Raw genomic sequence first — 13438 nt, 5'->3', positions numbered from 1 at the left:
TTTGGTGCAAATGAGCAATAAAAATGGAGCTCATTGCATTTGCCTGTAAGAAGGATGGAATGATTTCTAACTGATCAGGTTACATCTGAGCTTTCAATAAGCAACGTACAGACGAACACAAACTCCTGATACACACATCACAGCCGTCGCTGCCATTGTTTATCAGTTGTGTCTGTCTTTGTCTAGAGTGTCTTCTTCCTTCTGTCAAAACAGAAGTTTTTGAACTCAGGCTGTGAGACACGAGGGAATTGATGTATCCACCGTCTATTTATAACACACAGAGAGCAGGTGTGCCGATACACAGAGGCAAAGTGATTGGTCGGGATCCTCTGAGGACTCTTTGTGCTTGTGTAAATACATGCACACACACCGGGGAACACATTTACATACTCCCTGTGAAAGCATGCCTGCACACAGACGTGCCCACATACATACATCCTCCACTGTAAACCTCTTTGCAGGGCATACAAGCACAAGACAAAGGCATTCCCATGCATGCATACAATCAGGCAATAAAAGATTTACAGCTTGCTGCTGGCACCCACACTCAGCTCCATTCACACAACTCAAGCATGTTTCCAAACGCTGTCATTTGAAAAGAGAAACCAGATGCTCCTCACAATGTCAGATTCTTCTCCCTTGAGGGTAGAGCAGGTTTACACCCACAAACAGATCCTCAGGATGATCTACAGCTCTCAACAAATGCACAATCTTGTCCTAAAACAAATCTAAAACAATACCTCAGAACAGCCTTCGACTATTGAACTTTATCACTTGTGTCACAGAAAAAAGGAACCGCATTTCGTGAGAACTGAAGGTGGGAGGAAGGTAGCTTTGTTTGCACTTGCTTTTTATTGTGGTCATTTGCACGTACCTCTAGTGAGACTGAAAGCGCTCTGCTGCAGCCTCAAAAGGGAAGTAGGCGAGGTCTGTTTTGACACCAACGGTGCGAAAAAATATATTCCAAGAGTTACTATTTTGAAGTGTTGCTCTTTATGGTAAATGATGAAGCAGTGAAGAACTGACGACAGAAAAAGGATTTTATTGTGAGATATTTTTTATGTTTTTAATATTTTTTTGAGTTTCTTTCGATGGACTCTACTGGATTGTATTTCAAAACTAAAGATTGGACGGACATTTTGTTGAAAAATCTGGAGAATTTATTCACAAACAGCTAAGCCTGAGGTATTGTGTCTCCTGGATCACTGAGATTCAACACCGCGGCGATGCCTGTGATTGTACTCGAGGCCAGAGACTTCACCAGTCCCCTGTTCTTGGTGCGGACATTGGAAGTCTTGCTCAGCTGTACGGCCTTCAGTCTTGTGGCCTCGCTGGAACACGAGGAGTCAAACACGTTCTGGATCTTCTGCATGTTTACATGGTGCTTCTTCTTCACCCTGACCCTCCTTATCCACATTCTCAGCATCATCCAGTTTCACAGCCTCATCCCAATATCCTGGAAGAACCTGACGATGACGGTGGCGGTGTTGGGAGCTCTGATGAGTCTCAGCACCTCCGTGCTTTTCCCTTGCAATGTCATGGATCATAAAAACTTTTTGCCGCACTCTGTGGCGGCGGCGGTGGCCTCATGTCTCACAACCTTGGCCTACACCTCAGAGTCCTTCGTGCTCCGTACCCAAGCCCAGGAGCAGAGAGGCTACATGGGCAGCCTGCCTGGTCTCCTGAAGATAGTCCAGCTGTGGGGAGGCTGTCAGATAATCACCCTGCTTGTGGAGAATTCTTATAAACTGCATGATGACAGTCATGAGTGGAAGCTATGGGTGTCCGGAGTGACATGTGGCGTCTGTCTCTTCATGTCTGTAGTCACACTGATGGTAATATTGGGTGACTTTGCCGGGCGTTGTCTCCTTCCTTTTGACAGACTTCTGGCGGGATTCAGTCTGATTGGGGTGTTGCTCTACATGTTGGCTACAGTGATTTGCCTCACCAAGATACTGCATCTGAGAGGCCACGGACAAAATGAGGACACCAAACACACTGGGCTGGTTATTTTGGAAACGGTGGTTTCCAGTATCACACTGTTAGCTTACACAGTGGACCTTGCCTTCTCCATTAAACAGTTGTGTGACCGGAGTCACATGTGAAGTTCATCATGTACAGTCACTCTGTCAAGGTTTAGGGGAAAACCATGACTTTCACACGTATGTAACAGTCAAACTTAATGTTTTTTGCTCTTGATTATTGCTGTGTCATCAAATTATCTTTCTGGATATTAAACTTACAATCTGAAATTTGTAAAAAGCTGATTATCATGATCAAACTGTACTGTTCCATTGCGTTTTACATGTGGGAATGGTTTTACTAAGGTGAAAGAGGTTTATGACATTCGTCTTGCAGTTCCTTTAAATGCTGTATAACTACTAAATGTGGGTCATGTGACCGACACACTGAAGCACACATCATTGGTAAGGACATATTTGGGGTTGTGTGTGCTGGCGTGTTTCCTGACAAGATTTTATAACTGATATTGCTTAAAATAAAAGCTGCTGAAGGTGGACTTTACACTGAAAAAATATAAAGCATGCAAACTGTTTTTGTTTTTTGTTTTTCCTCCAGGCCTAGAGAAAAAGTAAAAAATGTCATTGATATTGTTGTGGTTTAAAAAAAAAAGTCTAATTTGACAAATTGTGCATCAAAAGTTTGTTTGCTGTTCAACTGGTGACAAATTCTTAACCGCTGAGTTATACATGAATAAACTAGTCATGTGTGGTTTTTGAGGACAGAGATCAGACCAGTAAGCAGACCGTCCTTTGACCTTTGTGTCACCACATAATGCAGATTTATTCAAATAGCATAATGCCACAAATGATAAGAGAAGGATGAAAACAGGTTGTTTGAGTGCTGGATGCTGCACAGCCGGGCACTTGAATGTGCACAACTTCCCTATTTGTTGTCGAGGGAATCATTTCTGACAGCACGATACAATGGATGGACTTGTGTATGAATGTGACATTATGTGATCCTGTCCTCCAAAATGCCAACAAACTGTACCAAGCTATAATCAAGGCATCTGTAGCCTCCTCATTAACTCTATGCACGGAAGATGCGTGACTTGTGGTATCCATTATAGACATAGTTGGCTGTTTCATGTCATCCTTTGCTGTAGAGATGCAGTGTGTTGGGAAAAAAAATGTTAATTTCCCTGCGTTAAAGAAAAGATAGAATTTGATAAAATATTATTTGTTCAGTGTAATTTATAGGATTTAAAGAAGAAGAAGAAGAAGAGGAAGAAGAAATTTGAACCCAAGATATTCAGACTAATATTAAAAATGTTTCTGTTATTAATAAATATATATGAAAACACTCAGTCTGTTGTTTGCTTTTAGATTGTGAATATCTCAGTATAATGAGGCCCGTTTCCATTTACCAACACTAGATGGCAACACTGCATTAGCATGCATCCTATTTAAACCACGGGGCTAAACTTAACGTGTAGAAAATGAGTTTGTTCACCACAAATGCAACTGAGTTTCATAGTTAATCTGTTTAATACAAATGTGAATTAAACTGTAAGGTTCAGAAACAGTCAATACCAGTGGTTATTATTCACACAAACAAGCTAAACATCACTTTATTTAGGCTATTTAGGGAACTACATAGCCTCAAAAAACAGGTTGCTGATTGTTTTTTGTTTATTCAAGCAATTTTTAGCTTATATACATTTTGTAATACCTTTTTCTTTTGTGCTTTTATTGTTTCCTGCATTGACAAGCCACACAGCACTGTCCAACACCGTAATAATAACTTATTTACATTTTACACTGTTTACCTTCTCACATCTGGCTCACTCGCTCCAGGCCTGTTAAGCAGCGCTATCGAAAAATCGATCGTCGCGTAGTAGGCCCAGCTATCCGGCAGCTCGGCGTCGATTACTCTGGCCTTGGCATACTCCAACATTTTTGTTTTTTTTCTTCTCTTCTTTAAGGAACTGAGTCCAGTTAGTCGATGTCAACAGGCTGAGCGACGAATCGAGCCGCTCAAACAACTTGGTACGTGGAAGCGAGAGCACCGCCGCTACCGTACGTGAACACCTTGGCTAATTTCGGAAGTTTGTTCGGTGTATCCAGACGACAATGAAGTCCCCCCACTCCCGGTGAGCTATCTTGTTTTTTTGTTGTTTTTGTGTGTGTTTTTTTCTTACACAGTTGTTTAGTGAGGGGGGTCTCGGCCACTTTAAAACAAAGTCGTGATTCAGTTTTCAAACGTGTTTCTTGTCCTTCTATGTGGTGCGATATAAAGTCGTGTTTCTGGTAATGGCAGGAGGAAAAATGTGTCAAATCACGTTGATGTTGTTGTTGCTGTTGTTAGCTTGTGGTCCTACCTGCACCACCAGACTGGCTGGTTTCACTGGGTTTGCTGGTGAAGCTCAAGAAGTTCATGTTTGGACCATGTTAGCACACATTAGCCAAAATAAGTCCTTCTACCAGCACACATGCTAACTACCACCGAGAAAGCTGTCTGTTTTGCCATATGGTTTGCCTTAAACCATACACAAGCTCCCATCAAGAAACACCAACACTCCACATATTGTGTATTTTGGTGTTTTTTCTTTAAAACATTTGTAATGATGGTTGTCTTTTCTCAGAAGGCCCCTGAGCACCGTGGACATGTGAAACTTGACTCTGCAGTAGGCAGATGTAAGCCCCAGGCTGGATTGAATGGCACTGAGGATACAAGGTAAGCACTTAGCCAGTAAATTTGAACTCATTATTGATCCGTTTCCTGAGCTACAAATGACCTTAGTGGGGGCAAAGTCTAGCTACAGAGAGGGAGGCAGGAGGACGGGAAGGACAAACATAGCTCCGAACAATGAAGGGAAGAGTAGTACGGGAGAAAAATCTACATTATAGATGCTTTCAGGAATTACAGAAAGCCTCTCTGTCTGCATTAAGTTTTATTCCTTATCTGGAAGGAGTCATTGCAGGAGATTACTCAGACGTTAGGGTTGCAAGTACCTATTGTTTTCCAAGTCCATTAATCTGTTGGTTATTTTGTCAGTTTATCAGTCGGTGGTTTGGCGTGTAAAACGTTGTCCGTCAGTCTTTCCCACAGCCCAGGATGACGAACGCCTCGTTCTGTCCATCACCAAAATGTATTAGGTTTACTGTCAGAGGAGGAAATAAACTACTTAAGAAGCTGGTATCGGAGTATTTAGTTGTTTTATTTTTCATTGATAATTTGCTTAAACCGAAAGTTGAATATCTAAAGTGTTGGGGGTTAATTTAATAGTGGACATCTAATCAATTATTTGTTGCAGCTTTAACAACATGTCTGTCTTTTCACATGCGAGCTGTAACTACAAGTACGGGTTTGTCGTGTTTGCCAAGTGATGCCCGGGCAGGAAACTGATACTGTAGTTGGCCGATCAGCTCTCATAAACACTGGCTTCTGCTCGACTGTCTGTCAAGTTTCTTTTAGAAACCAAACGTCGAGGCCTCGAGTGTGAGAACAGGCTTGTTTTTTATCCAAACATACACGTATTACGAGTGCAGCCCAGGGCTTTTTTCTCCACACGTTCACAGGCCCTGAAGTGTGGATGCTTAAAGTCAATAGCAGAAAGGTGTTTTACAGGTTTTCTTTGCACACATTGACCTCAAGGTATATGTTGAGCAACTTTCTCTAAATAAGGACTTTCTTCTTTTTAATCTGTATTTCTTCATCAGCAGCATCTATGTCGTGTCAGAGGGGATACGGCTGCAACTGCTGCTCCCCAAAAAGCTTAAATTGAGCTTGTTGTTTCGGTGCTGTAAAAAGCTTTGAAATGTTGGGCTCAAGTCATGTAGTGATGATTTATTGATGATGAAAGCTGTTGCTATGTGAAGGGATTTACACAGCCATACCCCCAGGCCATGGCCTGTGCACCAAAACTGCTTTCTGATGCATTTGTGTTTCTTAAATTATTGTCTTTCCCCTTGCTCTCACTTTTAAGTTTTGGGATTGACGTGACGCTGTACTGGTCCTGGTTCTTGCTCCCTGTAGGATTCTCTTTATAATCACATTACAGAGTCGTTCCTAGTTGTCCTGCGGTGTCTTGTGTTGTGCTGGTGAGTCTATAATTTGCTGTAAATTTGACTTTGAGAGTGGCATAAAACATGCACTAACAGATCTTTTGACTACTTTTTCTGACAGTGAAAAGCCCGTTTTAGTTTCAACAAGCTGTGGTCTCCTCATGACATTCAGGCTTTAAAATTATTTAGGAAGCCGCTCAACACGTACGCTGCAATGGGATGTATTGAGGTCTAAATAACTGATCCAATACTAGAAACAAATAAACAGTAAGAAGTAGAAAAGTTTATAGAAATGGAGAATTGTCAGATGAATTGGCTCCACACCATCTGAACGAAAAAGTAAATCAATACAAACATTTAATCTTATTATTTTTGTACTGAATGAGAATATCTGTGGCTGCTGTTGAAAAAGTGAGTGATTGAACATGTGTATGTGACGGAAACAGTAGTTTAAATTAAATCTAGTTTCCAGAAATACACAACACTTCACATTTATCTGACTGGTTAAAAGCAGTACATGAAGGGTAATCAAATGCATACGGTCATTTTGTTGTCACTTAAAAGATAGGACTAAAGTTTTATTATTCTTTTACTATCATGAAATGCCATCCTGATAGGTCTGCTAATAAGAGTTATCTGTGTACTCAAAGCTTGATGCAGCATATAAAGACATAAATAAATAAAAAGCAGCAATACTATTCCTGTTGTTTCTCTGCGTAGACACACTTGTGGATGGGCTAAATTAATATTTGTTGTTGAAAATAAAGGATAGGATGCTCTTTATTTGTGCAAAAACAGAATTCTAACACCTGTGAGCGACTGCAGGAGGTTGAGGGCTGGAGCAGCAGGTGCAGTGGAAGGAGATATGACACTTTGACGTGTCTCGGCAGCACAGCCGGCGGCATATCTAAATGATTCGCAGAGGATCGGGTCTTCATTTCCTGTCTCTGAAATTGCGTTAAAAATAAGCGTGTGCTTGAGTGGATGTCACCTCTCGCCTCGATTCAAACGCCTGAAGCTTCGGCGTAGAAAGCTGCTCCGACTGGTCACACGCTAACTGGGTTTAGTCGCAGACATTTTGCTTCGCTGGTCTTTCTGTAATGCGGTAAAACAGGTAGCGGTGGTTTTCTTGAACGTTTTTCTCCAGCGTTGTTTTTTTCCCTCAAACGACTGTCATATTCCTCCGTCACCGTGAGACGTAGAACATGTGCTGCTTATCTGACTGGGTGTAGGAACAGGCCTACACCCCTGTTGACTGTACACCTGTCCATCGCTTTGACTCATTTCATGGCCTTCCAAGATCTCACCGGGTTTGACCTATTTTTAACTGAAGTGCTCCTGTTTTGATTACACTTGAGATGCAGGCTGCAATGTTATAAAGAAAATAATATTTGGTTTGCTACCTGTGAAGTCTTCTAGAGGACAGATGATGTGGAAATAGCATTAGAACTACATTATTTTTAGAGTTATGACACAGTTCATATTGGTTTAACTTCAGGAGCCCATTTGTCTGCTTGATAAAAAGACGACTTGTAAATATTATTCAGAAAACATTTCTCTGCTTTGATCTGTTTTTTTTTATCTCTGATCCAGATCTACGAGATAGCAGACTGTTAGGTAATTATGGCTCAGTTTGTCATCCGTCATATGCTAACCCCGTCTGGCTTTTGGCTCTTTAAGCATGTCATAGTTTTAAGACTCCTGACTTGAGACTTATTTAGATTAAAATCTGTAAAAAGTCAAATCCCCTCTTCTAACAGCACAGGCTTCTGGTTTCATTAATAAGTGCTGGTTAGTGGCTTGCTTTAGGGATCCTTGCTTGCTGCTTGTCCTTTCAGATGAGTTTATTAGTCGACATGTCTTCACAGCCTTCGTAGAGAGACTGTGGTCACTGCTTCTTTTACTGAAGCAATAGAACTGGATGCATATGAGCTTTAAACAGCTGGAAACCTTTATATAAAGGCATTACGTCAGCCTATTGTCACATGAGTGTGTGTTTGAGGAGGCAACTCAGTTTTTATTGGAGCAATGTCCAGGCCTTTTGTTGGACATGTGATCTTTCCAGAATTCAAAAAGGGTGTGTCTGTGTTGATTTCTATACAACTCTTTGTAGACCTTCGTAGATAATTGTGATGTTGGTCAGCAAGAAACTCGTAGTGCAGCATGTAGCATTATGCAAGTATGTGACAAATTAAAGGAAAATCCATGTGTTTTGGTAAGATGTTGTGCCATGGAAACGGTTTCAATGAGCCTTGGCATTGATGCTCCAAGTCATCATCTTCAAAATGTATTCCCTCTGTTTTGAAATTAGAGGTGGAGAGCGCTGTCTGACGGTTTGGTTCAAAATCCCCCATGGATGTTCAGTTGAGATCTGGTGGCTGTGAATGCAATAGCATATGATTCTTATCATTTTCCTACTTATCAAGCTCTTCCGTGACTCCTCCTGCACTGTAGGCTGGGACGCTGTCGTCCTGGAAGAGCTCGCTATCAGAATAGAGATGTTTCAGCATAAGATGGAGGTGATCACTCAGAAGAACTTCATGTTAATTTGCAGGGACCCGTCCCGCTAATGCCGAGCTCAGACTGCAGGAATGTTCAAATCCTGACGGAGTTTGAAATGCGGTTGGCGTCACACTGATTAGGAGAAAATTCAAAGATGTTATTCTCTCTAATATCAGACATGCACACACAAAAGAATTTGAAAATAATGTTGCATTACATGTGACAGGATATTAATGAGAACTGGAGGTGAGATTTTAGCTGTTTGTTTAAATGTCTGTATGCTAGCTAATGTTAGCCTAAGGGGCTAGAAGGTTTAGCATATTAATCGGCCAAAGTTTAATGCAAAAATGTATTCAGTTCATTAAAATATTATTGGGGTGGCATGTTGAGTCTGTGAGCAGAACGGGACGTTTTGGACTCGCTCCGTAAACCCCTCACGTTACCTGAGCCAAACATCGGTTCAGACCAAGACCCCCGACCAGATTTCTGCTCTGATTGGGGTAAAACAAGGGTAAACCGGTCCGAAACATCTGTAACCTGAGCCCAACTAATGGGGACAAGTTTTCTCCAGCCATGCCAGCAAAATGCACTCCTGCAACAAAATGAAACCAAGAGAACCAAAGGGTTGAAGTTTTTTCTTTGATTTGTCACCCATCTGCTCGAGAACCAAAGCGTATGTTGACGTTACCGTTATCTGTTTGCTATCATAGGAGGGTTGGGATAAAAAATCATCAACCAGTCGACTAGACGGGCACCATTAGTCATTGATTAACTTTCACAGTAAATCAATAAATTCAAATCTAAGCAAATGTGGCGTTAACAACATGAAGTGAACGGACACGTAGTCGTTGTCGGACTGTGTTTGCTCCTGCTTGATCTCTGTCCTTGTGCAGGAAAAGAAGTTCATTCACTGTGTCTGGGTGCAGATGTGATGCCATAATAATCACTCACTTTAACAGGTGATTCTCGTTAATGATTTACCCTTAAATTGTAGTAAAATCCTGCTACGAAGCTCAGCGTTGCTTCACCTCACCTTCCTCATCTTTCATGCAGGTGACTGTTGTTTCAGACAGGTGCTGCTCTGTCTCTTGTCCAAACACGGAAATAATGACCATTACTGAGACAGAATGTGTCCAACTGCCAGCCAGCAGTGATTTCAGGCCCAGCTCAGGTGCCGTCTCCACATTCATCGCACCGCCGCAGTCATAATAATCACACGTTAGCCGAGGAAGACGACACAGGCGAGGTAGAGGTGGGGAGATGTGTAAATATAGAACGTCTATAAATACTGCTTCCACGTTTCTCACTTGAAGCTGAGACGTAATTCACAAAGGTGCCGTGTTTTCACTTGCAGGCGGCGTTTTTTTTGCTCGAGAACAAAAAAATAAAAAATGCTGTGAAAACACAGAGATGTCAGAGCATCAGTGAATTCGTTTACACTTTTAATTTGAGCCCTGAGGAATAGTGCTGCCGTCTTTCACCGGCTTAGAGCCACTCCTTATTTTTATGGTTTGAAGCAGTCATTCACTATTTCAGTCCCCAAGAGCTGCTCTCACACTTCATAACAATGTGGTCTTTTGTCATTACTGTTTGGCAGAGAAAAGCTTTGCCTAATTCCTTTCACTTCGACCAACGCTGATAATAATAAATGCATGATTATAGCATTCCAGACCTAGGTTTCCTTTTTGACTTATTGTTGGCCAACGGTGTAAAACTGTTGTAATGAAAATGAGATTATTTCTGAAGGGTTCTGATGAGAGATAAATAAAATCCTTTTTGTATGCTTATATAAAAAATAAATATTATACAAGATTTTTATTTTAATTACATCAGACGTTGGAAATTATTTCAGTACTGCAGAATCTTTTTATTTTATTATATTAAATGTGCAGCTCTGCATCCTGCAATCCTGAGATTTCGTTAAATCTTTCATTCACTTGTAAAGTAGCTTCTCATTAATGTTTGATGTTTCAGAAGCCGGCAGTCGTGGAACTGTACGGAGTAGCGCAAAATGCAATTACTCCATACGGATTAGCGGCCGTTTACAGCGGCGGCGAATGTAATCAGAACCAGCCGACAAAGAAAACATCTCCTTCAGGTTCACTCTGCTCTGAAACAATCTCATGAACTGCGGTGGTTTATGTAATTGTCTGTCTTTCATTCTGTCTTTGGGTAAACTAATGGATGTAGTATGTTGTGCCAAGGGCTGGGAACGTTTTGGGGAAACACAAGAGTCTTTGTGGAATAAAAGCAGGAAGTCGGTTGTCCTGGGTTTGACCAGATGTGGCTAACTGGGCAGATGGTTTCCTTACAGGCCTGGGAGCAGACTGCGGCTTGGCCTACTGCATCATTCCCATGTTCTCGTCACGGCTACGAGTTAAGCTTGTTTTAAATCTTTCAGCACAGAATAGAGCCGCTGCACATCCGGGCACCTGAATCGGAGAGTGATGTTCACAATTAATTGATTTGTTGCCGTTAATAATTCAACAAATCGGACCCGTAAGGCAAAAGGCGAAGGACATGTGTGTCAGACAATGTTTGTAGATGTATTCCTGGTTGTATGTATATATGGAAGAGTAAGTACCTCTAACGAGATGGAAGACAGCAGCTTATTGGCTGCGTTCAGCGACCTGAGGAGGCGGTTGCTACGACTACCTGCAGCTCCGTGTTTGCAAGGAAACATGAGAATATTAACGTTAAAATCTACATCGTTAAATGAATAGGTTTAGTGTTTTGTTGTGTTTGGTTGTGGTGAACGGGTGAGGTGGTTTTTGTATGGTCAAGAGCATTTTGGGAGTTTAGCAAAGGGCCACCGTGACAGAGACTCCTGCAGCAGTTCATGGTTTACAACCATATGCAGGAGGGTAGCTCAGTTTGAAGCTCATTTAGCATAGGGACCACTCATCAGATTTGGTTTTCTTTCTAAGGTATTTGAAGTGTTTTTGCAGCAACTAGAAAATATCTGTGGTTATGGGAAGAGTCTACAACAAGCTTGTTATTAGACTTATAACTACCTATTGTTGCCTTGTCATTGCTCCATCATTCTTCTCAGAAATATAAACCATACCTAATCCAAGTTCAAGGTCTTATGAAAAGAGCCCTGCGTTTACTTTATAGGCTGTGCAAAACAAAATTACACGGTTGACCTCCTGAGTTCGCTAAACAAGTCACCTCAACTCTGGTTTTTCCTGTTTTTGATAGTGAAAACTGTTCATGTGATTTGCTGCTTCAGGGTTATTGCGTTGTACCTTACATAATAGTAATAAACAAAAAAACACCAACAACGAGCTCCACAGACTGAGAACCTTCAGATTGTTTAAAATCCAGACGGAGCTGTGGGAGCTGGTGTCCAGGCTGACTGAGCCTCTGTGACTGGAGCTGAAAGGCGGATCACTGATCTGTGTTACAGTTTTGTCACCGCTGCAGCCAAGAAGTTCATTCAAAAATAATGAGGGCTTGTTGATGAGCTTAAGCAGTTGAGCGAGGAGTGCATTATTTAACACGAACAACGTCTGGGTCACTGAGCTGACATGATTTGAAGCAGGCTGAACCCAGCAGACTATTAGCTGCATTTAGAGTGCCTTGTTTCCTTTCTAAGGAAAAACAAGTTAAAGGAGTTTTTCTTGGTCGCTGTGATTGTGTAAAGCCAGGGTCACTGTGTTATGAAAACCTACTGTCACAGTCTGTCTTTGCCCCTCTCTGTCTGAAGCTTAAAATACGTTTTATTTCCCAAGTCTGTCACATGCTCTGCATGAGCCAGTGTGTTCTCACTGTTGTGATCCTCAACAGCTGAGCCACTGCAGGCCATCATTGAGCAATCCAGCTAACTTGATGACCGTTTGAAAATACGTGTTGGCTTCTAAACATCTGTCTTAACAGCTTTGTCACATAAATGAGAAGGTGGGGGGAAAAAATAAGCCACTGAAATGCAGAAGCACTTGGAGCAGATCATTTCTTGTATCTGTAGTTTCAAAGGCTGACTGTCCTCTCAATCAGCTGTTACAACCTACAGATGGTTCTACATTTAAATCCTGTCTTAAATATAATCTGTCAATTGAAAACCTTTTTGGATGCACAAAACACGTGTCAGCCGGTGATGATTTAACCATTAATTCATACTTTTGTTTTTTTTGCAACTGCATCAAGAAATATGTTATCAGCATAGTTTGTTCTGTTCTGGCTAGATTTTGTTTGACCGCAACACTTTGTTTTAAGTATAATCTGTGCAACACTTGGAAACCTGTGGTGTAAAGAGATCAAATGTACAGCTGAGCCAACATGTGGTTTTGGTGTCTGCGGTTCAGGTGCTAGAGCTCGTCCACATGCTGAAGTGTCCTCGGGCGAGACACAAAACCCAAACTTGCTCTTGATAACAGGGGAGGACCTTGCATGTGTGTGAGTGTATGTGTCTGAACGGGTAAATGAGAAATACTGTAAAACACTTTGAGTACCGCTAAGGCAGGAGAGTGCTGCGTAAGTGCAGACCACTTACCGGTTGTTGGGTGGCTCCGATACATCATGCGTTTGACTTTGCTGAGCACAGTCATGCTAACATTTATATGAACAGTGTAAAGATTTAAACATTTAACAACCTCAAGCAGCAGTTTTTGGGCGTTTTTTTTGCTCCTGTCACATTTTTCTCATTGTGGTTTTCTTGGCATATTAAAGTTCTGCACCCTGTATTGAAACAGTGCAGCTATAGCTGGAAGGAGGAGAGAGAACTGAGAAAGTCTTTAGTGTCATATAACAGAAATGTAATGCATAAATCAGAAAGACAGGAACTGAATTTCTTTAAATGTTTGTTTGGAGAAAAAAATGGAATCAGCTTGTAGAATATTTTTCAAAGTGCTGCCAATGCTGGAAAAAATATCACTGTACATACTACAGGTATTTAACTACATACCTTT

At 41.4% G+C, this 13438-nt stretch overlaps 2 protein-coding genes across 3 annotated transcripts in view; both read left to right on the top strand.

Annotated features, from left to right (window-relative positions):
- The first annotated feature begins 776 nt into the window (after nucleotides 1-776).
- LOC103372304 (myeloid-associated differentiation marker-like) lies at nucleotides 777-3954 on the top strand. Its single transcript, XM_008301912.1, has 2 exons — nucleotides 777-2162; nucleotides 3947-3954. Exon 1 carries the CDS (start codon nucleotides 1227-1229, stop codon nucleotides 2103-2105), a length of 879 nt encoding a protein of 292 aa, XP_008300134.1. The 5' UTR covers nucleotides 777-1226; the 3' UTR covers nucleotides 2106-2162; nucleotides 3947-3954.
- A 737-nt stretch (nucleotides 3955-4691) lies between these two features.
- The window catches only part of LOC103372303 (testis-expressed sequence 2 protein-like), a 45049-nt gene continuing 36302 nt past the window's right edge, over nucleotides 4692-13438 (top strand). For both annotated transcript variants that reach the window (XM_008301911.1, XM_008301910.1), the window contains exon 1: nucleotides 4692-4698. The gene's annotated coding sequence lies outside the window, so the exon portion shown is untranslated. The remainder of the gene's footprint in view (nucleotides 4699-13438) is intronic.

This window comes from Stegastes partitus, unplaced genomic scaffold (genome assembly GCF_000690725.1).
Source record: "Stegastes partitus isolate 25-593 unplaced genomic scaffold, Stegastes_partitus-1.0.2 Scaffold1730, whole genome shotgun sequence".
Lineage (NCBI taxonomy): Eukaryota > Metazoa > Chordata > Actinopteri > Pomacentridae > Stegastes > Stegastes partitus.
This window is presented reverse-complemented; position numbering and strand designations above follow the sequence as displayed.

Bases quoted from the DNA above. Each gene is read 5' to 3' on its own strand.
- LOC103372304 (XM_008301912.1), top strand. From the start codon at position 1,227: ATGCCTGTGATTGTACTCGAGGCCAGAGACTTCACCAGTCCCCTGTTC.